The sequence below is a fragment of the Molossus molossus genome, unplaced genomic scaffold (genome assembly GCF_014108415.1).
Source record: "Molossus molossus isolate mMolMol1 unplaced genomic scaffold, mMolMol1.p scaffold_m16_p_7, whole genome shotgun sequence".
In the NCBI taxonomy this organism is placed as follows: Eukaryota; Metazoa; Chordata; class Mammalia; order Chiroptera; family Molossidae; genus Molossus; species Molossus molossus.
The window spans coordinates 636,206-662,174 of NW_023425401.1; the positions used below are offsets into that span (position 1 = coordinate 636,206).

Consider the following 25,969-nt stretch of genomic DNA (forward strand, 5'->3'; position numbering starts at 1 on the left):
GCTGAGATTCTTTCTAAACCTGAAGCACATTCAACGGCATTGCTTCCATTAAAATACTATCTGCACTGCCCGGTGTGGCTCAGCGGTTGAGCGTCGACCCTGCACCCAGAGGTCGCCGGTTCGATTCCCGGTCAGGGCCCAGGCCCAGGTTGTGGGCTGATCCCCTGCGGGGAGCATGCAGGAGGCGGCCAATCGATGTTCTCTCTCATCGATGTTTCTCTCTCTCTAAAATCAATTAAAAAAACGAATAAAAACAAACAAGTAAAAAATATCGACACTGAGGATCCTATTTTGGAGAGAAAAAATTTCTGTGCCATTAATAAATAAAACAAAGTGTTCTTTTACTTTATTATTATTCTTTAAAAAATTTTTTCCCTTTATTGATTTTTAGAGAGAGTGAGGGAAGGAAGAAACATCGATGAGAGAGAACATCGACGGGCCGCCTCCTGCACGCCCCCCACTGGGGATCGGCCCACAACCTGGGCATGTGCCCTGACCGGGAATAGAACCAGTGACCCCTTGGTGCAGGGTCGATGCTCAGCCCCTGAGCCACACCGGCCGGGCCAAAGTGTCCTGTTAAAAATGTTACTTCCTCCTTATCCCATTCGTCAAAATGCTGTCCTGTGTGTGTCAGTGCGCAGGTGCTAACAGCACTGACTGCGGGTCTTAGGAGAGGTCCCTCCCTCCCCGGGCAGCGGGCAGCGTCCCCTCCTCCGCAGGGCTCGCCCCCTGGCTGGCTCTCCTAGCTTACAGGTCCCTCCCTGTCTCTCACCTGCCACCTGTCTGCCTGCTGGAAGGAGCGGCACCTGCTGTGGTGTCAGCTGCCCGATAACGAACGAACGAACGGCTCCTGGGGACCTCACTCTGCCGCTTTCCCAGGAAAACGATGCTGGGCCGGGGCGGGTCCCCCACGGCTGCCCTGGGAGCCGCGCGTCTCTCGCTTCTACCTGCAGAATCACGACATGAACTTGCGACTGTGATGACGGCGCCACGGGTGCCGCGTCCACCCCTACTGGGCGGCACATGCCCTGCCCCCCGCGGTCGAGCAGGAACTGTGGCCTTAAAAACGGGCATTTTTGCCCTGGCCGGTTTGGCTCAGCGGTTAGAGCATCAGCCTGCGGTCCGGAGAGACCCGGGTTCGGTTCCTGCTAAGGGCACGTACCTCGGTTGCAGTTTGTCCCCGGCCCTGGTTGGTCGTGCGGGTGGCAGCCACTCGATGTGTCCCTTTCACGTTGATGTTTCTCTCTCTCTCTCTTCCTCTCCCTCCCACTCTATCTGTACAAAAATGGAAAAGTGTCCTCGGGTGAGGATAAAAAAAAACCAAAAAACGGGCATTTTACACCCCGCGGGCGAGGAGGCGGCAGCTCGCTGCCTGGCTGGGTGACGCCTCGGCTTTTGAGGGCCCAGCACAGGCCTCTGGGGCGTCCTGCGGGCCTGTTAGTGCGTTCGGGGTGTGGGCCCTGCGGAGCCGCCCACGCCGACATGTTCCGGAGCTGAGCTGCTTCGGAAGACGGGCTCTGTGCCAGGCGGGGAGGTCCCCGTGGCGTGTCGCTGGAGCCCCACCACGTGGCCTCACGTGGCGATGGTGGGGCGTCGGTTGGCTGATTTAGTCTCTGCACTTGCTCCTTGGCCCAGAGCTCAGGGCCACCACCTGGGACTCGGCCTCGTCTGCTGGTCAGACCTGCTCCAGGGCGTTGGCCCGGCTGACCTGCTGACCGGCTCGGGCCGGATCTGCCCCATCTGGTTCCACAGCTTTCTGCTGTCTCAGAGCTCGGGAGCCCCGTCCCGGTGCAGGTAGAGATTCCACGGGAACAGGAGTCTGGGAGGTGCTTCCACGTTCCCCACGAGCCAGCGGCAGGTGGCCCCCAGGGCCTGGGCCGGGGGGGCCCGAGAGTGGACTTGGCCACGGAGAGGGCTGTTTGGACATCTGGCCCCCAGGGGCAGAGACGGACCCTGGAGATGGACGAGGCTCCCACTGTCTGTCCTGTGGAAGTTCCTGTGGACGTCACCAGGCGGTGACCTGCCCGAAAGCCATGGCCCTCTGGGTCGCTGTCACCCCATCTAGTTCCTCTGCCCGCGGGCCCGGGTGCTCTTGTTGTTGGTGTGGATGAAGGACGAGAAGGAAGCAGGCTTGTGACCAGGCTTGTGACCAGTGAAGGTGTTGAGCGGTGTGGTTCGTGGCGAGGTGGACGGGGTTCAGGGCAGATGTGAGGTGTGGGGGCCACTGCGCTGGGAGTGGGGCTCAGCCCCGCAGACACGGGGATGAGGGGTTCAGCCCGGGAGCAGGGGGGCCAGAGGGAGACTCGAAGGAGGAGACAGCGGACAGATGGGGCTGCTGCTGCGGACACGCCCGCTGCCCGACGTCCCAGGCTGGGCGTTGAGGACGGGGGCTGCGGAACTGGCGGGCGGGACACCCCACGGCGGGAGGTTCGGAGTCGCCACCGGGTGCTGAGTGTCTGGCGCCCCCTGCAGGCGGAGGAGGAGCGGGACGACATGGAGAGGGTGAAGCTGGACAACAGGAGGATCCTCTTCAACCTGCTGCCGGCACACGTGGCCCAGCACTTCCTCATGTCCAACCCCCGGCACATGGTGAGCGCTGGCCTGCCGCAGAGACCGGCGGGGGCCGCCCTGGGCCCACCCACTGCGCAGAGGCTCACTGCGCTCAGGGTCCCCTCCGCCACCCCCAGAGCAGGGGGGTCGGGCCGTCAGGACTCCGGAGATGGTGGCGCCTTTGATCCCAGGGGAGAGCACAGAGCCTGTCACCCGTGAGGAAGGACCTGGCTTCGGCTGCTGCCGTGGGGCGGCCGTGTGGGCTGGTCCGGCCTTCTTGTGGCCGCCGGAGCCGCAGAGCAGGGGGGACAATGCTGACTCGAGCGGGAAGGGGCCCGGTCAGCCTTTAGCTCCGGGGGCACAGTCCCAGGGTCAGCTTGGCCAGCTGGGCCTGGAGTGGCTCCCCCAGCCGTTCGTGCCGGGCCCCTCTGTCCCCCCCAGAAGCCACCCTGCCCCCAGCCCTCCCCTCCGCAGCGGTCCCGCCCTGCCCTCGCTGACCCGCCCTCTGACCCCCCTCTGACCCCCAGGACCTCTACTACCAGTCCTACTCCCAGGTGGGCGTCATGTTCGCGTCCATCCCCAACTTCAACGACTTCTACATCGAGCTGGACGGGAACAACATGGGGGTGGAGTGTCTGCGGCTGCTCAACGAGATCATCGCCGACTTCGACGAGGTAAGGGCGCGGCGCCGTGCGACCTGGGCCAGGATGGGGGGCAAGGGGACCTGTTCCCACTGCGGGTGGTGCCCCACGAGGGCCAGACGGGGAGGCACAGGCATCTGTCTCCTCGGGTGCAGGCGGGACAGGAGGAGGCTGCCAGGGGGGTGCTGGGCTCGGGCTGGACGGCGCACCTGGAGGTGGGGGCAGGCGCCTCGTGTCAGGTAGTCCTGTGTCCCTCCGCCTGGGGACTCTGTTCTTGTCCTGGGCAGCCGTGAGCTGGAGCAGGGGCGCACTGTGTGGGGTCCCCCGCTCCTCTTTCTGAGGCCTCTGGGGAAGCCCCTCAGGCCTGCGTTTCTCAGCCGAGCCCCGACCTTGTGTGCGGCTGCTCCTGGCATCCCGCCATCATGGGGGCCTGTCTAAGATGTAATGTAACATTGAACAGTTTTGTGTTTCCAACAAAGCTCATGGACAAAGACTTTTACCAGGACCTGGAGAAGATCAAGACCATCGGGAGCACCTACATGGCTGCCGCGGGGCTGGCACCCGCCCCCGGGACCCAGGTGAGTGCTGGCCAGGTGCCCCACTGCCCCGGGCCCTGCGCAGGCCCCTCTGGGCCCCCGTCTGCCCTCTGCACAGCGTCAGCGCAGCGGCCTGTGGCCACCTTGTCAGTGACCAGCTCTCTCCGGACACAGTCTCCTGCTGAGAGTCGGCACAGAGGGCCGTCCTAGGACCCCCCTTCACCCCGGCAGTGAGTGAGCTGTGCCTGTGGCAGAGCCAGGCCCGCTGCACCTGTGTCACTCTGTGGGGATGGCGGACACACCGGCGGAAAGACAGCTGGCAGAGTGGCTTAAAGAAGACTCGACTGGCCCGTCCGGTGTGGCTCAGTGGTTGAGCGTCGACCCTGCACCAAGAGGTCGCCGGTTCGATTCCCGGTCAGGGCACATGCCCAGTGGGAGGCATGCAGGAGGCGGCCAGTCGATGTTCTCTCTCATCCATGTTTCCATCTCTCTCTCCTTCTCTCTTCCTCTCTCTCTAAAATCAATAAAGAAACAAAAAAAAAAAAAAAAAAAAAAGACCTGATGGGGTTTCCCAGAAGAAACACATTTTAAGTATAAAGACAGAGAGACGTGAGAAAGAAAGGCTGTCGGAAGACATACTGTGCTCGCAGTGACAAAAATAATGCTCAGGCAGCTGCCTTGACTTCAGACAAAGCAAACGTCAGATCAAGGAAAACCTCAGAGAGAAGGGGTCATTCATCATGAAGACAGTCACTCATCCAAGACATAACCTTTGATGTTTTGCACTTGACAGAGAATCAGAGTCCGGGGGCGGGGCAGAAACTGGCAGAATTGCCGGGAGGAGTAGAGGAACCCGCTGTTGCCGCTGGTGACCAGTGCTGGGCAGACCTAGCGGCTGAAATCAGTCAAGACGGTGGAATCAGAAGCAGTTGCAGAGGCTGCAGGATGCAAGATTCACATGCGCGGGTCAGGAGCCTTCCTGTGCCGGGGCGACCGAGTGGAATTCGAAACTAGAAACACATGACAACTGTTCACATTAGACGCCCCCACCCCAGCTAACCAGCAGACCCACCTCTGGGGGTGCACGGGCCTGCGTGCCGAGGACGATGGGACCCCGAGGACGGGACCCCGAGGACTCCCGTGGCTGCACAGGGACTCGCTGCTGTTGAAATGTCAGTCGTCCCGACACTGACCTTAGGTCTCATGCGACCCCCGTCCAGAGTCCAGCAGGTTCTTCTGTGATGCCAGCCCAAAGGCCCGGGGCAGCCAGCACTGCACTGAAGGAGGAGCTGGGGACGGACGCTGCCCGACTTCAAGACCCACCGCGAAGCTGCAGCTGAGGACAGTGTGGTGTCGACGAAAGAACAGACCGCCGGTCAGTGGGGCAGAGCAGAGAGCCCGGAGCTGGACCCTCACACCTACCGCCAGCCGACCTCCCACAGAGGAGCAAATGGGGCCGAGACAGACTCTTCAACCAACGGCACTGGAAACACTGAACACCCTCTGTCATCTATTTATCATCTGTCGATCTATCTATCGATCATCTATTTATCTATCATCTATCAGTCTGTTATCTATCATCTATCATCTATCTATCTATCTATATCTATCATCTATCTATCATCTATCTATCTATTATATGTCTATCTATCTGTTATCTATCTATCATCTATCTATCAATCTGTTATCTATCATCTATCTATCTATCTATCTATCTATCATCTATCTATCTATCTATCATCTATCTATCAATCTGTTATCTATCATCTATCTATCTATCTATCTATCTATATCATCTATTTATCTATCTGTTATCTATCATCTATCTATCTATCTATTATCTATCTGTTATCTATCTATCTATCATCTAGCTGTCTATTATCATCTATTTATCTATCTATCTATCTATCTATCTATCAATCATCTATCATCTACCATCTCCCTATCTGTTATCTATCATCTATCTATCTATCTATCTATCTATCTATCTATCTATCTATCTATCATCTATCTCTATCATCTATTTATCTATCTGTTATCTATCATCTATCTATCATCTATCTATCTATCTATCATCTATCTATTATATGTCTATCTGTTATCTATCTATCTATCTATCTATCTATCTATCTATCTATCTATTATCTATCTGTCTATCATCTATCTGTCTATCAATCTGTTATCTATCATCTATTTATCTATCTATCTATATCTATCATCTATCTATTTATCTATCTATCTGTTATCTATCATCTATCTATCTATCTATCTATCTATTATCTATCTGTTATCTATCTATCATCTATCTGTCTATTATCATCATCTATCTATCTATCTATCTATCTATCTATCATCTATCATCTACCATCTACCATCTACCTATCTGTTATCTATCATCTATCTATCCATCTATCATCTATCTATATCATCTGTCTATTATCGATCATCTATCATCTGTCTATCATCTATCTATCTATCTATCTATCTATCTATCTATCTATCTCTATCCATCTATCTATATCTATCTGTCATCTATGTATCATCTATCATCTATGTATCTATCATCTATTTATCATCTATCTGTATCTGTTATCTACTTATCATTATCTATTTTAAAAAGTGAATCTCGCCTGGCTGGTGTGGCTCAGTGGTTGAGCATTGACCCCTGCACTAGGAGGTTGCCAGTTCAATTCCTGGTCAGGTCACATGCCCAGGTTGTGGGCTTAATCCCCAGTAAGGGGCATGCAGGAGGCGGCCAATCGATGTTCTCTCTCATCAGTGTTTCTGTCCCCCCCCCCAAAATCAATAAAGAAAAAAAAAAATTAAAAAAAAGTAAAAAGTGAATCTCCACACAGACTTTACACTCTTCACAAAAGTTAACTCAAAGCGGATCATAGAACTAAATGTAAGATGTGGAACTCGGAATCATCTAGAAGACAACATGGGAGAAGACCGAGGTGACCTTGGCTTCAGTGGTGAGTTTTAGGGACCACACCATAGGCATGATCCATGAAACAAAACATGGGTAAGTTGGACCTAATTAAAGTGTTACAATTCTACTCTGTGGAAAATACTATAATGAAAAGACAGTCTATAGACAAATTTTTTTTCAAGTGAAACTGTTCTACATCATACTACAATTATACACGTTTGTCAAAACCCGTAGAAGATACAAAGCACAGTGTGAACCCTGATGTAAACTGTGGACTTCAAATACTAATGAGTCATTGGCAACAGTGTATCAACCCTGTATCACAAAACCTAAACAAAATCCCCTATGCCAGGAAGTTAACAGTAGCCGGCTCTGTGTGTTTGTGGGGGTGCGTAGTGAAAGGGAACTCTTCGTACTGTGGGCTCAGATAATCTGCAAACCTGAATCGGTTCTAAAACCTGTAGGTTCATTAAAAAAAAAAAAGCTTTAGTTCCTCAAATATGAGAACTAGTTAAATATCCCTTAACAAAGAAAAATGAGAAATCTTGGTATCTTTATTTATTTATTTAGTTTTTTATTATTTTTGTTACAGATGTTTCTCCTTTTTTTCCCCATTGACACCCTCCTCCCCATCCCCCCAACCCCGTACCAGACTCTTGTCCGTGTCCATTGGTTATGCGTACATGCACATAATTCTGTGGTTTATCTCTTCCCTCCCCCCCACCCCCTTTTTTGAGGGTTGTCAGTCTGTATCCTTCTGCCACGTCTCTGGGTCTACCCTATTCCTCAGACTGTTATGTTCATTATATTCCACAAATAAGTGAGGTCATGTGGTATTTGTCTTTCTCTGCTTGGCTTGTTTTGCTTAATATAATACTTTCTAGGTCCCTCCATGTTGTCTCAAAGGATAAGAGATCTTTTTTCCTTACAGCTGCATAGTACTCCATTGTGTATATGTACCACAGCTTTTTATCCATTCGTCTACTGATGGACACTTGGGCTGTTTCTAGATCTTAGCTATTGTAAATAGTGCTGCTATGAAACTGGGGGTACATATATTCTTTCTGATTGGTGTTTCAGGCTTCTTAGGGTATATTCCTAGGAGTGGGATCACTGGGTCAAATGGCAATTCAATTTTTAATTTTTTGAGGTAACACCATAGTGTTTTCCATAGTGGCTGCACCAGTCTGCATTCCCACCTGCAGTGCACTAGAGTCCCCTTCTCTCCACACCCTCGCCAACACTTGTTGTTTGATGATTTGTTGATGGCGGCCATTCTGACAGGTATGAGGTGATACCTTATTGTTGTTTTAATTTGCTTCTCTCTGGTGATTAGTGATGTTGAGCATTTCTTCATATGTCTCTTGGTTATTTGTATGTCCTATTTGGAGAGGTGTCTATTTACCTCCTCTGCCCATTTTTAAATTGGGTTCTTTGTCTTCCTTTTGTTGAACTGTATAAGCACTCTATATATTTTGGAAATTAACCCCTTATCTGATGTATCATTGACAGTTATGCTCTCCCATACAGTGGGTTGCCTTTCCATTTTGATGGTTGTTTTTTTTGCTGTGCAGAAGCTTTTGAGTTTGATGTAGTCCCATGTGTTCATTTTTTCCTTTATTTCTGTTGCCTTAGGTGATGTATCAGTGGAAATTCTGCTGCGTATGATGTCTGAAATTTTGTTGCCTACATTTTCTTCTAGGATTTTTATGGATTTAAGTCTTTTAAATCCATAAAGGTCACATTTAAGTCTTTTATCCATTTTGAGTTTATTCTTGTGTAGGGTATAAGTTGATGGTCTAGTTTCATTTCTTTTGCATGTAGCTGTCCAATTTTCCCAACACCATTTATGAAAGAGGCTGTCTTTACTCCATTGTATGCTCTTGCCTCCTTTGTCAAATATTAATTGAGCATAATGTCTTGGGTCCATTTCTGGGTTCTCTGTTCTGTTCCATTGGTCTATATGCCTGTTCTTGTGCCAGTACCAGGCTGTTTTGATTACAGTCGCTTTGTAGTATAACCTAATATCTGGTATTGTGATCCCACCTACTTTGTCCTTCTTTTTCAAGATTGCTGTGGCTATTCGGGGTCTTTTTTGGTTCCATATGAACTTTTGAAATATTTGTTCTAGTTCTGTGAAATATGCCATTGGTATTTTGATGGGGATTGCATTGAATTTATAGATTGCTTTGGGTAATATGGACATTTTAATGATGTTAATTCCTCCAATCCATGAACAAGGTATGCGCTCTCACTTTTTAATATCGCTTTCACTTTTTAATATCTTCCTCTATTTCTTTTTTTAATATCCTGTAGTTTTCTGCAAATAGGTCCTTTATTTTTTTGGTTAAGTTTATTCCTAGGTATCTTAATTTTTTTGCCACAATGGTAAATGGGATTGTTTTTTCAGTTTCTCTTTCTGTGACTTCATCATTGGTGTATAAGAATGCCATTAATTTCTTGACATTAAATTTGTATGCTGCTACTTTGCCAAATTCATTTATTAAGTCTAGTAGATTTTTGATGGAGTCTTTAGGGTTTTCTATATATAATATTATGTCATTTGCAAATAATGACAGTTTCACTTTCTCCTTTCCAATTTGCATCCCTTTTATTTTTTCTTCATGTCTGATTGCTGTGGCTAAGACTTCCAGTACTATGTTAAATAAGAGTGGTGAAAGTGGGCATCCATGTCTTGTTCCTGTTCTTAAGGGAAATGCTTTTAGTTTTTGCCCATTGAGTATGATGTTGACTGTTGGTCTTTCATATATGGCCTTTATTATGTTGAGATATGATCCCTCTATTCCCACATTGCTGAGTGTTTTTATCAGAAATGAGTGCTGGATTTTGTTGAATGCTTTCCCAGCATCTATTGATATGATCATGTGGTTTTTATTCTTCGTTTTGTCTTTGTGGTGTATCATTTTTATTGATTTGCAAAATTTGTACCAGCCTTGCATCCCTGGGATGAATCCCACTTGGTCATGGTGAATAATTTTTTTGATGTATTGCTGGATCCAATTTGCTAGTATTTTGTTCAGGATTTTGGCATCTATGTTTATCAAGGATATTGGCCTGTAGTTTTCTTTCTTTTAGTGTCTTTTTCTGCTTTTGGAATTAGAAATATGCTGGCCTCATAAAACGAGTTTGGAAGTCTTCCTTCTCTTGAATTTTTTGAAATAGTTTGAGGAGAATGGGTGTTAGTTCTTCTTTGAATGTTTGGTAAAATTCCAAGTTTTTGATCTCTTTCTGGTCCAGTTGTGGGAGACTATGTGTTTCTAGAAATATGTCCATTTTGCTTAGATTGTCGAATTTGTTGCTATGTAATTGTTCATAGTATTTATTCATGGTCCTTTGTATTTCTGTGGTGTCAGTTGTTACTTCTCCTCTTTCACTTCTGATTTTGTGTATTTGGGTTCTCTCTCTTTGTTTCTTGGTGAGTCTAGCTAAGGGTCCATAAATCTTGTTTATGTTTTCGAAAAACCAGCTCTTTGTTTTATTGATCCTTTGAATTTTTTTTTGGTCTCTATGTCATTTATTTCTGCTCTGATCTTTACTATTTCCTTCCTTCTACTTGCTCTGGGGTTTTCTTTTTGTTTGCTTTCTAGTTCTTTAAGTTGTGAGGTTAGATAGTTTATTAGAAATATTTCTTGTTTCTTGAGGTAGGCCTCTAGTGCTATGAACTTCCCTCTCAGAACTGCTTTCGCTGCATCCCATAGATTTTGTGTTGTTGTGTGTTCATTTTCATTGGTTTCCAGGAAATTTTAAATTTCTTCCTTGATCTCCTCGGTGACCCATTCATTGTTTAATAACATGGTATTTAGCTTCCATGTGTTCAAATGTCTTTGCATGTTCTTGTTGCAGTTGATTTCTAGTTTCATGCCATTGTGATCTGAGAAGATGCTTGATGTGATTTCATTCTTGAGCTTGTAGAGACTTAGTTTGTGTCCTAACATGTGGTCTATCTTTGAGACTGTCCCATGTGCACTTAAGAGGAATATGAACTTTCTAGTTTTGGGGTGTAATTCTCTGTAGATATCTATTAAATCCATTTGGTCTAGTACTTCATTTAGAGTCTGTTTCCTTGCTAATTTTTTGTCTCGAGGATCTATCCAGTGATGTCAGCGAAGTGTTGAAGTCCCCTGCTATGATTGGATTGCTGTCAATTTCTCCTTTGAAGTCCTCCAGAAGATTTTTAATATATTTTGGTGCTCCTATATTGGATGCATATGTGTTTATCAAGGTTATATCTTCCTGTTGAATAGATCCTTTCAATATTATGTAGTGGCCTTCTTTGTCTCTAGTTATGGCCTTCATTTTGAAATCTATTTTATCTGATATGAGTATTGCTACCCCAGCTTTTTTCTCCTTTCCATTTGCTTGGAAGATTTTTTTTCATCCCTTCACTTTCAGCCTATGTGAGTCTTGTGTCATGAGGTGGGTCTCTTGTAAGCAACATATATATGTTTCATGCTTTCTTTTCCAATCAGCTACTCTGTGTCTTTTTTTTTTTTTTTTATCCTCTCCCGAGGACATTTTTTCCATTTTTGTTCAGGTAGAGTGGGAGGGAGAGAGAGGAACAGAGAGAGAGAGAGAGAGAGAAACATCGATGTGAAAAGAACACATCGAGTGGCTGCCACCCGCACAACCGACCAGGGCCGGGGACGGGAACCGAACTCGGGTCTCTCAGGACCGCAGGCTGACGCTCCAACCGCTGAACCAAACCGGCCAGGGCTACTCTGTGTCTTTTTATCGGAGCATTCAATCCATTTACATTTAAGGTGATTATTGATATGTACTTATTTATTGCCATTTTTGTTTAGTGTGGTTATATTTTTCTTCCTATTTCTTCTACTAATTACAGCAGTCCTTTTAACATTTCTTGCAGTGCTGGTTTGGTGTTAATATATTCCCTTAGCCTTTTTTTTTGGTCTGGGAAGCTCTTTATTTGACCTTCTATTTTGAATGATAGCCTTGTTGGGTAGAGTAGTCTTGGGTTCAGATCCTTGTTTTTCATGACCTTGATTACCTCATGCCACTCCCTTCTGGCCTGTAGTGTTTCTGTTGAGAAGTCAGCTGAGAGCCTGATGGGGTTTCCTTTGTAGGTAACCTGTTGCTTATCTCTTGCTGCCTTTAGGATTCTCTCTTTGTCTTTAATTTTTGGCATTTTAATTACTATTTGTCTTGGTGTGGGCCTGTTTGGGTTCTTCTTACTTGGGGCTCTCTGTGCTTCTTGAACTTGAATACCTTCTTCCTTCACCAAATTTGGGTAGTTTTCTAACCCTTGCCCATTTTCTTCTTCTTTGGGGACTCCAATGATGCGAATATTATTACGTTTCCAGTTCTTTATTTCTTTTTGGTGGTTTTTAATTTCCAGTTGGTTGATTTTCAATGTTTCTATGTCTTTACTCATGGCGTTGATGTCCTTACTCATGCTGTTGAGCTTCCTCAAGAACATGGCTCTGAATTCTAGCTCTGTTAACTTGCTTAATTGCATTTCATTTATCTCATCTTCGGTAGAGGTCTCTTGTTCTTTTTTTTGGGATTTGTTTCTTTGTTTCACCATTTTTGCTATCTCAGTGGGTTTTGGAGCTGCCAAATTTTCCCTGTGGGTGTTAGTGTTCTGCTGTTTCTGGCTCCCTCTGCTGGGTTTGGTTGAGGGTAGGAGGACCCATGTGAAACACCCCTGTCAAGTCTTACTTTCCTGGGGAGAGTTGCAAGCCCAGGAAAGGTTCATTTATCCTCTAGCTTTTTGCCTGGAAGCTATTAGTAGCGGTTACTTGAAGAGCCTTGGGTTCTCATTTTAGTGAAAAACTCCCTCAGGTGCTCAGCATAAGGGGATTTCCCGAGGGTGGGGCAGATGCTGGTTGTTAATGAGCCTCAATTTGCATTTTAATGGCCCACCTGGGTGGGGTTGAATCTCCGAGGGAGGGGCCACTGCCTCTCCCCAGAGTAAGATGACCACTGTCCTGCGTGGCTGCCACTCAGCAAAAGCTCTAAGCGCCCTCCAAATCCCGAGTGTCCCCACACAGTTCCAGTCCAGTCTGCCCTCCCTCTGCCAGAGCCCAAAGTGAGTGGCTGTGGCTATTTTAGCGTCTGTCTCAGCTCTGTTCTGTGGAGCCACTTGGGAGTGTATCCCCGAGGGTGCTGCTCACAGCTAAGGCCGCTGCTGTCTGTGGGCTCCCAGCCCCCTTCTCGCGCCTCCACAATCCTACCAGGATTGATTCAGTGTCCCTGGTTATATGGTCCTCCAAGCTGCTTTTTTGTTGCTTTTTCCTGATGATTTGTCTTGATTTTAGTTGTAATTCCAGTTTGGCCCTGGGAGACGGTCTGTGTAGCTTCCATTCACTCCGCCGCCCTTTTGGAATTAATCCTGGTATCTTTAAAAAAATGTACAGTTCTTATCGTTTCTCGAAAAAGATAAACCACAGAACCTATAGGCGTGTATGCGTAACCATGGACATAGACAACATCTGGGGATGGGGTGGGGGGGGCATTGGGAGGAGGGTGTCAATGGGGAAAAAAGGAGAAACATCTGTAACAAAAATAATTTAGTAAAATAAAAATTAAAAAAAAAAGGCAAGGATCTCCGACACCACCAGTGGTGACGGATGTGGTCCCGTGTGCTGAGGGACAGCTGGGCCTGCTCCCCGAGGTGCCCGCTGCTGCCCTGTTCCCTTGTTTATGACATGGTGACTTGTTGTCCTAGCAGGACCTGGGACATCTTGTCTCCCCCTCACAGGTGCGGCCCGTTGTCTGTGATGGGCTGGGCCTGGGCTCAGCTGGCCTCTGTCTCCTGCCTGTCCATTGGGGTGCTGAGCACACCCCGGGAAGCTGTAGGTACCAGACCTCTGATGAAGACCAGTCTGTCCCCGGGGCCACAGAAGCAGGCCCACACCCCGGGGGGCTGCCTTGTCGATGTGGGGTCTCTGATCCCACCAGGCTGCAGGCTGGTCTCCCACCAGCAGCCGGTGGCCTGTGGGTGTCCCTGCCCCTCGGCCCTTGCTCCCCACAATGTAACGCCCGTGTCTGCTCGTGTCCAGGCCAAGAAGAGCATCTCCTCCCACCTCAGCACGCTGGCCGACTTCGCCATCGAGATGTTTGACGTCCTGGACGAAATCAACTACCAGTCCTACAACGACTTCGTGCTCCGCGTGGGTACGTGGCCATCGGCCTTCCCGCACCCACTCAGGGCTGGCGGCCGGGCTCTCCCCTGGGAGTGGTGAACTGGACGAAGGCCACAGGGCCATCGGCCTGAGCCCCATAGAGAGGAGGAGCCTCCATCCCCCCTCAGAGCGTCCTGAGATGCTGTGATCAGTTCTGGGCCCCGTACCCGAGACAGCCACAGGGTCCCGTCCAGGGGAGTGGGCAGGAGCCCCTGTTCCTCTGGGAAGGGAGCTCGGGGGGCACATGGCAACCCACAGACTCCTCCAGGGGAGCTCAGCACGGGGCGCTGTTCTCAGGGTCAGGACAATGCTGGCCTGTGAGGCTGCGGGTCCTGCTTCAGGGAGGGGGTTGGGCTAGGAGACTTCAGGTGCGCGCACCCCAGAGGGGCAGCTCCGTCCCCTGGGTGTGTCCCTGCAAACCCCACGGGGTGGTGTCTTCCAGGCATAAACGTTGGCCCTGTGGTGGCCGGAGTGATTGGGGCTCGTCGGCCGCAGTACGACATCTGGGGAAACACGGTCAACGTGGCCAGTCGGATGGATAGCACTGGGGTCCCGGGCAGAATCCAGGTCAGTTCAGTCCCAAGTCTTCAGGGCACTGGCACCTCCTGCAGCCAGGGCCTAGCTGACCAGCAGCCGCAGGGATGACAGCACCCTTCCCTTCCTGTGGGCCGGGCGTGCGCCATTCCTGTCTACACCGCCGACCAGCGGCTGAGGGCCTGTGCCCAGGAGCTGCGGCTCCTCGTGTGCTGCGGTGGGTGTTTTTTTTTTAAAGATATATTTTCCCAGTTTTCACCCTTTATTGATTTTAGCGAGAGAGGAAGGGAGAGGAGAGATGGAAACATCGATGAGAGAGAACAACTGGCCGCCCCCTGCATGCCCCCCACTGGGGATCCGGCCCACAACTGGACATGTGCCCTGACCGGGAGTCGAACTGGTGACCTCTTGGTGCAGGGTCGACGCTCACCCACGGAGCCACACCGGCCGGGCTGCTGTGGTGGTTTTAGACGCGGCAGCTCGGCTGGTCTGGCCATGCTTGTCCTCGCCCACCATCCCTTCCTCCGCCTGCTCCTCCTTCTCCCACGAGAGGGGTGCTTGTTGGAGACCTGCTGTGTGGTGTGGGAGCCCCACAGGGCGGGACCGACCGGGTCCCCGTGGGGAGGCACTCACTGTCCGGGGGTGGGGCATGTGGGCTGGGCTGGGCTGGCACACCCTGGGGACGCGGAAGCCTGGGCTCCGGGGGACCCCCACAGGCGGGGGGGGGGCTCCTCCAGCCGGAGGAAGGACACACCAAGCCGTCCTGTCCTCTGCGGTTTACGGGACTCGATGACAAAGTGCTTCCTGGTCTTTGACCTTTTTCCTAAGTCTGTGACACAGGAGTCTGGCTAAATCCCGGGAGCCCAAGCTTCAGGGCTCTTCAGTCACGCTCTGTTCCCTCGGGGGCGGGCCCCCCACTCCAGGGCCCTCGGAGGCACCAGGGGTCCCTGGATGTTCGCTGTGCCCCTGATCACTGCGGGCTCTGGCCAGCGACCGGGGGGCAGCCTGGTGTTGCTCCAACGCCACTCTGTGCTGTCCCCACTGCAGCCACCGTCCTGGGGCACGGCGGGTGCCGAGAGCCCCGGCTGAGCCCCACAGTCCCCCCCGCCCCCGCCCTGTCCTGGCGCCTGGTCCATGTGGGCCCCTCCAGCCGCCTGCTCTGGTGGTGCCCGTGGTGAGCACGGCTGTCTCCTGCTTGCCCAGGGCCCACAGGAGGACGACTCCCAGGCTAGTCCCCACCAGGAGCCCCAGCCCCCTGGCTCTCGGCAGGTTCCTGCCCTCCCCGGGAGTGACCAGTGTGCGGGCCAGTTGTTGCAGAGAGTCAGGCCCCCTCTCCTCCCGCAGGTGACGGAGGAGGTGCACCGGCTGCTGAGGCAGGGCGCCTACCAGTTCCTGTGCCGGGGCAAGGTCAGCGTCAAGGGCAAGGGCGAGATGCTGACGTACTTCCTGGAGGGCAGGGCCAGCGGAAATGGCTCGCAAAGCAGGTCCCTGAACTCGGAGCGGAAAATGTGTCCTTACAGGAGGGCTGGCCTCCAGACCAGACTGGCCACGGGTCACCCCCCGGTGTCCTCCGTGGCCGGCCTCCCTGTCGGAACCGGGCTGGGGGCTCCGCAGGCCTCGGGGCCTGACCCCCGGCCCCCCGACCCGCACCTGCCGCCGGGAGCAGCTGGGAAGGAGGCTTAGCGGGCCCGAGCTGGCCGCTGGGGCACAGGGCAGAATGCTCAGGGCCTCGTTCCTGCGGGGGGCCCACCGGCTGGCAGGGCAGGGCTGGGCCGGCGCCAGGCTGGGGGAGGGGCGCTGTCCAGGCAGGACCCGAAGCAGCTGGGCAGTGGCCCGAGGAGGGGCCTGCATGGACACGAGGCTTCTTGGTAGCGTGGCGCCCCGTCCTGTCCTCGGTCCAGGCCGGGCAGGGAGCACGGGTGTGAGGACTTTCGGGCCTGCGCCAGGGCTCGGGGACGCGCCAGGTCTGGCTGGCTGGTCACAGCAGGCCTGCAGGAGCCCAGAGAGGTGGTCGGTCTTGCTCCAGGGCCGTGGATGAGGGCCGGGCCCAGGCCCAGAGCCGCCGGGCCTTGGATGGACGGTTTGGGGAGAACCGAGGAGCCCGGCCCCGGGGCCGGAGGGCGGAGGCTGCCGGTTTTCAACAGCTGCTTTCGGCTGCGAGCCAGAGGCGGGTCTCCGGAGCCTGGGGCCACCGCTACTTCTCCGCATGGCGACCAGTGCGCCCCCTTCTGTGTGAGCCCCCCGGCGGGAAGCCCGGGCGCCCTGCTCTGCCCCGGTGGCCATGCTGGGGGGTCAGGACGGTCCTTCCTTTCCAAGTGGCCTGTTGGGGTTCGGCCTGTTGAATGCCGTCCGAGGCTCCGTGACTTTGAAGAACAGGGCTGCTCACACCTTGGGAAGCCTCCCGGGCGGAGGCGTTTCTGTGGCAGAACCTGCCCCGGATGCGTGTTTGGGAGTTTACGGTCGTGAACCCAGGGGTCCAGTCGGCAGGGGAGGTGACTGGGGGTGTGTGGGCCTGGGGCGGGGCCTCCTCTTGGGGAGGCTCCAGGTTGTGGGTGGGCAGCAGCGCAGGATGGGGCACCCCCTCCCAAGGACCACTCTGTCGGGCCAGGACGCCATCACTGCCCAGAGCAGGTGGGGTGTCAGGGTGGCCCAGCTGTGGCCACGCTTTCCGACAGCAAAGGGCACTTTGCAGAGGGAGCTGGGACGCGCTGTGAGCTGGGGAGCGAGCCCTGCTGTCTGGGGTTTGTGTGGCCTCGTTCCCCGTGGAAGTGCAGGGGGGTGGCAGCAGCCGGGGAGGGGGGACCCCCAGCCACGGTCGTCAAGGAAGCGGCATCACCCACGAGCACAGCCCCACGAGTGGGGGCAGGTGGACCTGGGTGACAGCCCAGCTGGACACTCCAGACATCCCGTGAGACTCAGCCTCGAAGGGCGGGACCTCGGTCCACAGAGCCGCCTGTGCGAAGCCAAGGATTCCCGGGGCCGCTCTGAACCTCCCGGTCCCCACTGGGTCGCCAGCAGCCCACGCCCTGCTCCGTGACGAGGGGCCGCAGCCATACACCCCCTGGCGTGTGGGGAGAGCACTTCCTTCTCCTTGTGATACGACTGTTGTGTTGCCTTATTTATTTTTAATCTTGTACAATTTTCATGCACAATGTTAGGGCCTTTGAGTGGGACTCTCCGATCTCGAGCCCTGTGAACAGGGCACTGGGTGCTGGTGCCGCCCGTCACTCCCACCAAAACGAGAGGAAGCCACCATGCGTGGCGTTCCTAGCACACTGCACCCCTGCTTGGCGATGCTCGGCCCTTTGGAATGACCCGTGTACCCCCGCATGCCCCCGCATGCCTGCGCCCCTTAGTAGAGCTGAACGCAGCCCCAACTTCCACACGCTTCCTCGGACCTCCGACCCGGGGCTGGTGTCCGCCGTGGGCTCTGTGCTGCGGGGTGGATGCCCCTCGTGGCCCGGCCGCCTGGACCTCCGGTGTCTGTCAGACCCCACAGCATCGGGGCTGCCGGAAGCAATAACGAACTAAACACAGACAAGTCCGGTCCTGAGCTGATCCAGGGACAGGCACCTGAGCGCTCAAACCGGGGGCGCTGGGGGCCGACACCCTCACCTCCCAGCCCTTCCCGAGCCCCTGCCCAGTCATCCTCGGCTGTCCTTGGCCAGACGCCCATCTGCTGTGGTCAACAGGCTGCTGTGGGTTCTGGGCTTGGGTGGGATCCCACCAGCCTCCACACTCCACATCTGTGTCCCCCGGAGAGGAGCACTGTGCCATTGTCCCCCCAGACGCCTCGAGGTGACACCCACACCTGGATTTTTCTGCCACTCCCACAGGGTAGGGTCAGGACCTGTCTCGGTTCCCGCGTTGCCTCCTTTGGCACCATGTGTCCCTGTGGCCCCGAGTCATGGATCTGCGGTCTGTGTCACACGGCAGGCCCTACCTGAGACACGTGGCTGCCGGGTGTGCACTGCGTGGGGCCTGAGGCGGGGCCAGACACCATCCGCGCCATCACCCAGTGGACGGTGGGGTCAGAGGCAGTGCGGTATTTTCGATCCTGGAGAGGGTGACCAGGCAGAGACAGGGACCGACTCCCACGTTTCGAATGGCTTCAGTTAAAAAACAACAGAAGTGATCAAACAGGCACATCCGTCTCCCTGGAGGCGGCTGGTCTGAGCATCGGGTTGGGGTTGTGCAGGCCGCGTGGCTGGAGGCAGGAGCTGGGTCCCGGCAACTCGCCCCGGGGGCCGGCAGCTTCGGGGGCTGTGCCTCAGCCGGGTTCTGCAGCAGGTGGGCCATGAGCGCTATGCCGTCCCTCACGGCGTCCTGGGCTGCCGTCGCCTTCTCGGGTCCTTGGGCTGAGGGGGTTTTGGTCGGATTCAGGATGTGCCCGGCCAGTCTCCACAGCTGGGCTGGGGGACAGCAGACGAGGCCTCGCCCAAGGAAGTGACCACGCAGTGCCCCTCACAGGACACAGGCCACGCGGAGTGGGCGGTGGGCAAGGCACTGTGACCTCCATGGGCTCCGGCCCCCACACCCACCAAGGTGCCCCCAAGTCCAGTGGGCTGAGGCCAGTCTCACAGCCAAAACCCTTGAGGGCAGCTGGACCCAGTGGATTTGGGAGCCAGGGGCCGGGGTGGGCACTGTGATTCTCTGTGGGCTGAGGGAGGAGCGGAAGGTGGATCTGGGTAGAGTGGGCCCCACACAGGAGGACGGTGTCAGGGTGCGGGGGGAGCCTGCAGTGGACGGGACGGGCCTGGTGTGGCCAGCAGGGCAGCTGCTTGGACCAGCCCCAGCCCAGCCCCAGCGGCTCCAACCAGACTTAGACCTCCCCTCAGACAGCGTCAGGGACTGTGGGCACAACTCCAGACAGCCCCCCATGAGGAGCACTCCGAGCTCTTCCGAACACCGTGCCCACCGTGGCGGTCGTCCCTGGGCGGTGGGCTTGTCCCCGCAGCCCACGATGGGTGTGCCCCAGGCTCAGCGCCCTCTCCCCTGGACCCCACTGCGCAATGAGATCTGTGTCCTCTGGGCTGAGCCCTGCCTCCCCTTTAACGACAACCCCTCAGGACCTAAAACGTTCAGCCCGTGTCTGGTCCCACCTTCTGTCCTGAGCTGTGTCCCACGGAACAATCTGTCACCACCTAAGAAACAGACTGTCCTTCAGCAAGGAGGGCGGGTGGCTGCCCCATCCCTGATTGTAAGGTCCCTTTGACATCAGACAGCAGAATGGGGTCCTCAGGTCCCCCCAAACCACGCACACCTCCCTAGTTACTGGACTCAACCCAGCTCCCAAGTCCTGGTCAGAGGTACCTGATGTCCTAGTCACCTGCTTCAGTAGCAGATTCAGGGGTATTACGATGGGTAGTGAGGAATGGGGACACCCAGTACGGGTGCCTGCCCCTCCCCTGGACCCTGAGTCCCACGGTGCGGGCAGTGCAGACTTCAGGAGTTTTGGTTTCCAAAACAGGCACTTTATTGAGAGTTGGTGTTTAAACGGAGGGGTGACCCGGACTGACCCCTGGGAGATCTGTGTAGCCTCTTGTGAGGGTCTGCGGGGACAGCCGCTCAGACGCTGTCTGGGCCCCTGCACCCCAGTGGGCACTTGGCCCACCGGCAGCCGGAGCTTGTCTCCTGCCTCCCACCAGCAACCCCCACGCAGCCCCGGCACGAAGCACACGTCTCAGGGGACCCGCCCCTCGTCCCGGGAACCCACAGCGGGAGCCACTCCCGGCACCTCCTGCAGGGGGCAGTGGTCTTGCCTTTGTCCCTGTAAAAACTGCAGACACCAAGCCATTTGCACGCGGGGTCGCATGCGTGAAGTCCCCGGTTGTGTGACTTTCGTCCGAGTCTGGAATCACGCAGCATGCACAGCCTGCCTCGGGCCATCTGCCGGCTGGCCGCAGAGCCTCCCCGACGGCGCCCCGCAGGGCCGTCCCCAGCCGAGCCGGCTCCTGCACACACCCACCTCCCCTCCCACGCGATCGCACACCGCCTCGCACAAGTGGAGACACGGAATGTAACCTCTTAGCGTAGACCCCTCTCGTGTAGGTAGAGCCCCTGTCCACGGTGGGCTTCCTGTCCCCCATGGGAGTGGTGCCCGGAGGGCTGTCCCGCCCCCGGGCGCAGAGCGGCGGCCGGGGCACAGTGAGCACGCTTTGGTAGCCGTGAACCCCGATGACGGAATGACAACGCGACGTCACCTCCTCCTGATAGATTTGATGATCAACACGGGTCTATTTTTATGTCCACTGGACACTGTAGGACCTTCCAGTCTTTTCCAAGATTGTTACATTGAGACAAGTCCTTTAATAATTTGTCCTATTTTTATTTAAATAACAAGTGAATGGACATGTTAAATGTGAATGTACATTTCTTAATCGCAACTTTTCTACTGTTTGCACTCTCTGGAATCTCACACGACAGAAGTAAAGCGGAACGTGGCTTGACTAACCCTGTGGTCGTTTTCGTGGGACAGCGAGTGTGGTTGTCCGGACAGTCCTGCCGCGTCGCTGACCCGCAGGGCCCCCCGGCTTCCTACGTTCCCCGCCCCCTCCTCCCTCGCCCCGGCTGGGCTCTGCCCTCCCTGACGCCAAAGCCCACGCGCGGCTGTGCAGCTCCTGTCTGGGGTGCCTCATGTCGGGGTGCCCTGTGTCAGGACCCGTGTTGGGGTGCCCCGTGTCGGGTGCCCGTGGGACTCTGCTCCAGCAGCAGCGTGGTCCACTCCCCGAGAGCCAGGCTGCCCGACAGGCCTGGCTGAGGACGGAAACGTCAGCTTTGTCTTCCAGAAGGAAAAGGCAGTTTTAGATGAAGTGGGGCTGAGAACACAGGCCGCGAGTGTGGGCGGGTGTGGGGGCCTGGCGGCGGGGCCAGGGGCTGGGGGTTGGGGGCCGGGGGCTGGGGCTGATTTGCTCAGTAACCGAGGCTCCAGGAACCTTTCTTCTTCCTCACAGTGTGAGGGTCAGACGTCCCTCCGTCCCTTTGGCCCCTGGAACTCAGTGCTGGGCAGCAACAGGCAGGAGAGTCAACTCCTCTGCCTCGACGCTGAGCCCATGACGCAGGGTGTTCTCGCCTTTGCCAGGCCAGTGGGTCCCTGTTCCCTGGTTTTTACCTGCAAGATGTCACTGAGTCCCCACAGCAAGTCATCCTGGACTGTTGGGGAAGCAGGGTCAGGGCACCCGCCTCACCGCCCCATGTGCTCCTGAGGACCACACTTGGATCCGAGTAACAAGATCTTTATCAACAGTCCCCACCCCACCCACAACGAGGGAGGCGGACAGCAAGGGCAGCCGCAGCAAGTCCTGAGGAAGGAGGGGCTTCCACGCAGCTGGATAGAGGGATGGACAGATGCACAGGGCAGCTGGGCGGAGGGATGGACGAATGGACAGATGCACAGGGCAGCTGGGCGGAGGGATGGACGAATGGACGGATGCACAGGGCAGCTGGGCGGAGGGATGGACAGATGCACGTGGCAGCTGGCCGGAGGGATGGACAGATGCACGTGGCAGCTGGGCGGAGGGATGGACAGATGCACAGGGCAGCTGGGCGGAGGGATGGACAGATGCACGTGGCAGCTGGGCGGAGGGATGGATAGATGCACGTGGCAGCTGGCCGGAGGGATGGACAGATGCACGTGGCAGCTGGGCGGAGGGATGGACAGATGCACAGGGCAGCTGGGCGGAGGGATGGACGGCTGCACAGGGCAGCTGGGCGGAGGGATGGACGGCTGCACAGGGGCAGCTGGGCGGAAGGATGGACGTTTGCACAGGGCAGCCCTGGTCCCCCAGGGTCACTCGTCCTGCACGGTGAGGTTGTGCCGTGTGGCCTCCTCGATGCTCTGGAGCTGGCGGGCCTCCCACTGCCTCACGCGCTCCGCCTGTGGGCGGGACAGGCTCTCAGGGGGTCTGCAGGACACTGGCTTTTGCTGGACATGAGCTGGTAGGAGAAGCAATGCCCACCCTGCACTGCAGACCCCCCACCGGTCAGTGTTTGGGCACCATCTGGGCCATGAGCCAGCATGGCTGGTCCAGCCTGCACTGTCCCCGCTCAGGAGCCGGGCACTCCACCCCTTGACAGAGCCAGCAACTGCCCCGAGGGCGGCTGAGGGGACAGGCAGGGTCAGGACTGAGGAGCTGGTCTGACTAGGGCAGAGAGAGATCTCTGGGAGGGGTCAGGGCCAGAGGGGGCCAGCAGGGCACCTGCAGACGCAGCCGTGTGGGCAGCCCGTTTCCCACGCTGTCCAGAGGCCCCTCTTCCAGAGCTGCAGCAAGAGAGGCCCCGGGACAGTTCAGGACGATGGGGCAGGGTAACTCCTGCTGTTCAACAAGGTGGAGGCTGGGGTGTCGGGGCTCAGCCAGACCCCATGGTGGCTGCAGAGGCTTTGAGGAGGAAGGAGAGAAGGCTGCCCCCTGCAGACCAGCGTCCTCCAAACACCCAGAAGGTGGGAATACAGTAGCAAACGGGGTGGGGGTGGGGTGGGGGGGGCACACAGAATAAGGACAGGAGAAGCTGACACCAGCTGGGATGTGGGGTGATCAGGCAGAGCGGGAGGGGTCAGAGCTGCTGGGCTGAGGCCTTCCTAGAAAGTGACGTCCCCCCGCAGTCACCTGGGAGGACAGAAGCAGACAACCCTGCGACACCCTGGCCCAGGACTTCAGCTGGACAGAGGGGAACAGGCCTGATCTGCGGAGCTGATGGGGTGAGGGCACCCAGGTGCTCTAGCCGGCGACCTCACCATGCCTGGCCAAGGTCCTTCAGGGAGGGGAGAGCTGTGGTCTTGTTCCCAACTGTCACAGGCCACCTCCTGGGGAGGGGGGCCCAGAGCTCCCAGGGGTCAGGGCTGGGGTCAGGGCTTACCACAGCCGCCAGCTTCTTCAGGTCCCGGGACCTACGTCCAGCCGTGTTTGGGATCCCGGGCAACCCCTTGTTCCCTGTCCAGCTGCCTGGGGACTCTCCCTGCTGCACCTTTTGCTGTTGCCGCCGCTGCCGCCGCCGCCGCTGGGTGACCTTGGCCGGCGCAGGTGGCTCTTCCCCAGGAGCCCCGGGCTCTGTGTCGGACCCCGGCTGCACACTGGACTCCTCTGAGGCCCAGATGGTGGAAAGCCGCCTCTTTTGGACGGGGGATGGCAGGTCCCGGGAAGAGCGGGCAGGCAGCGGGGACCCCTCAGCTGGGCCCCATCCCCGGCGGTAGGGGACACGGCCCAGGGGGTGCCTGTGACCACGAAGGAAGCCTTCCTCAGGGGTGCTGTGCTTTGGGACTGTCCCCGAGGACGGCCGTCTGCGCTCAGAAGGTGGGCTCTCGTCCTCGGAGGGGCTCCACCCAGAAAGCTGTGGGAACAGAGCACAGGAAGGGCCCCTGGAGCGTGGCGGTGGCCGAGCCACGCGGCGGCCACTGGACCCTCAGGATACGACTGGAGAACAGACTGCTTTGAGGTAAACATTGTTTTGGGGGAGAAAAGTGCAAAGCCTTGTCAATGAAATCAGCTCAACATTTAAAAACATAAAAAAACACGATCGGGGAGACACACGGCAGGTTCATCAGTGAAGGGCGGGTTGAGTCCTCCGGGGATGTCCCAGCAGCATGGGAGCCTCAGGGTCGGGGACCTGCCTCGGGAACCACACGCACGGGAATATGAGTCATTTTCTTACCAACAGGCGTGGCTTCGAACGAACCTATTAGTGACGCAAGCAAAGCCTGATGCTGCGTTGGTCATTTGATCTGTTCTTTGATAGAGTGATACGGAGATAAAACCATTTAGTGTTTTTACAAATTTAGCCTCAGAACAGAACATCCAGACACACTCAGGGGACACCTTCCAGGAAAGACGGGTTCATCCCCGGAGGCAAGTGTTTCTTCTCATTTCGTGTGGTTTTTCGGAGAACACCCAGAGCGACGGTGAGCCAGGTCCCCACCTCATGCTTTACCGACAACGTGTGACAAGGGGCTGTAGACTGTACTCTTTAAAGATTCATAGATGGCTCAGCAACAAAGAATTCAAAAAATCTTACATCATGTACCAAGCAAATTCCAAACGGATCTGAAATTTCAGTATAAAAAACAAAGGCGTAAAAGTCTGGACGGAAATATGGGCGATTCCTCTGTGAACTTGTCAGAGGGCGAAAGGAAAAGCGAACGGAACCATGAAAGGTACCACTGACCCGGGAGGCAGACCACAGCCCCTGTGCCGGGAGGGAGGACCTGCCACCGACGATAAACGTCCAGGGGCCCTTCCAGCTTCTTATCTGCCAACGTTTGTTAAAAATATGCTGATAGGAAAAGAGCCCCACGTTTTGGGTCGCCTTTTGTGAAAACAGGAAAAGTAAGAATCCGAAGTTCTAGAAGCAACTAAAAAACGCCCCCCCCCCCCCCGCCTCGTTTTCTTAGGGTGGGGGCTGGGCCGAGGGCAGAGGTCACCGCGGGCCTGTTTCCACCTATTTACAAATGGGGGTGCGGGGGAACCCTGTTGGTTTGATGAGGGGGCTCCGAAGTCCCGACCCTGCTGTGGGTGGCTGAGGGGGGCCCCTCCCGCAGGGCCTCGGGGCCAGCGCAGGGTCAGAGGTCAGGCCTGGCCTTCACCTGCGGACCGTTACCTGGTTCTGCACCTGCCGGTACTGAACCTGCAGCGGCCACCGCGCCCCGGGCACCGCGCCCGCGGCCTCCCGGCGTCCCCAGCAAAGCCCAGGACAGCGACCAGCCGCACGGGGGTGGGGTGGGGGGGTGGGCAGGGTGTGGGTACCTGGGCCCCCGCCCACCCGCCCTGAGGGTGCTGAGGGCCCTTCGGGTTTGGGGCCCGGGCTGCGGGGGAGGCGCGGGGCGGCCCGGGGGGTGGGGGGCAGGGGTCTCCGGACTGGGCGGTCAGGCAGCGACTCAGGGTGGGACCCAGAGCCCCGGTGCCAGCTCAGCCCGAGCGCAGACGGAAAGGCCTCCCCACAGGCCGCCCCCCCCCCTACCTGCCCCCCGCCGGGCCCACCTGCGCCCCGGACTCCATCCCGCGCCCCGCGGCGGCGGCCACCTCCCTGCAAGCCTGGCGCCCCGAGGTGCCCGCGGCGTCCCCAGCACAGGCCCGGGCAGGTGTGCGGGCCGCACCTGTGCACGATTTTCACCCGAGGACCCCGTGGCCGCGCAGGCGCAGAAGGCGCGGGCGGGGCCGCGAGCCGGAGGGTCTGCACCTGGCAGGCTCCTGCCACCCACGCGGGTCCTGACTTGCGGACGTCGGAGGCCTGCGGACCCTCGCTGCGCCCTCGTCAGGCGCAGTCCGACCGCCCGAAGGACTGGAGGTGGGCGCCCCAACTCAGTCGCCAAGGCAACCGAGGCCAAGACGGTCCGCGTCCTGTCCCGAGGGCAGCGTCCTGGGAAGGGCAGCCCGCTGACCACTGCGCCCCCGGATCTGCTGCGAGGCCCTTCCCACCTCCAGGGGTTCGCAAACTCAAGCTGATGGGAACCCCTGCAGGGCCGGTGAGCCCAGCAGGCCCCGCGTCTCTGCGTGGGGACCCATAACTGGCATTGAAGGGACTGCCGGGGGCCTGCATTCATCCATGGCTGCTTCACCCAGAGTGCCCCCAGCACCTGGGGGAGCGGGCTGGCTTCTCTCCCCTGACTGGTAGCGGGCT

At 55.9% G+C, this 25,969-nt stretch overlaps 2 protein-coding genes across 2 annotated transcripts in view; one reads left to right on the forward strand and one right to left on the reverse strand.

Annotated features, from left to right (window-relative positions):
- The window catches only part of ADCY1 (adenylate cyclase 1), a 50,650-nt gene extending 34,396 nt beyond the window's left edge, over positions 1-16,254 (forward strand). The window contains exons 15-20 of the mRNA XM_036247217.1: positions 2,473-2,589; positions 3,078-3,224; positions 3,671-3,769; positions 13,703-13,817; positions 14,268-14,392; positions 15,704-16,254. Coding sequence (XP_036103110.1) covers positions 2,473-2,589; positions 3,078-3,224; positions 3,671-3,769; positions 13,703-13,817; positions 14,268-14,392; positions 15,704-16,042 — 942 coding nt within the window. The 3' untranslated portion in view covers positions 16,043-16,254. The remainder of the gene's footprint in view (positions 1-2,472; positions 2,590-3,077; positions 3,225-3,670; positions 3,770-13,702; positions 13,818-14,267; positions 14,393-15,703) is intronic.
- Positions 16,255-22,148: 5,894 nt separating this feature from the next.
- On the reverse strand, positions 22,149-25,347 carry LOC118620314 (coiled-coil domain-containing protein 201-like). Its single transcript, XM_036247390.1, has 3 exons — positions 25,330-25,347; positions 23,216-23,686; positions 22,149-22,235 (listed from the first exon to the last, which is right to left on the reverse strand). Exons 1-3 carry the CDS (start codon positions 25,345-25,347, stop codon positions 22,149-22,151), a joined length of 576 nt encoding a protein of 191 aa, XP_036103283.1.
- Between the last annotated feature and the right edge of the window lie 622 nt (positions 25,348-25,969).

What these genes read in the sequence shown, in the direction of transcription:
- LOC118620314 (XM_036247390.1), bottom strand. An exon ending in TGAAGAAGCTGGCGGCTGTG is followed by an intron (nt 22,236 to 23,215) that starts GTAAGCCCTGAC and finishes TCCCGCCCACAG; the next exon opens with GCGGAGCGCGTGAGGCAGTG.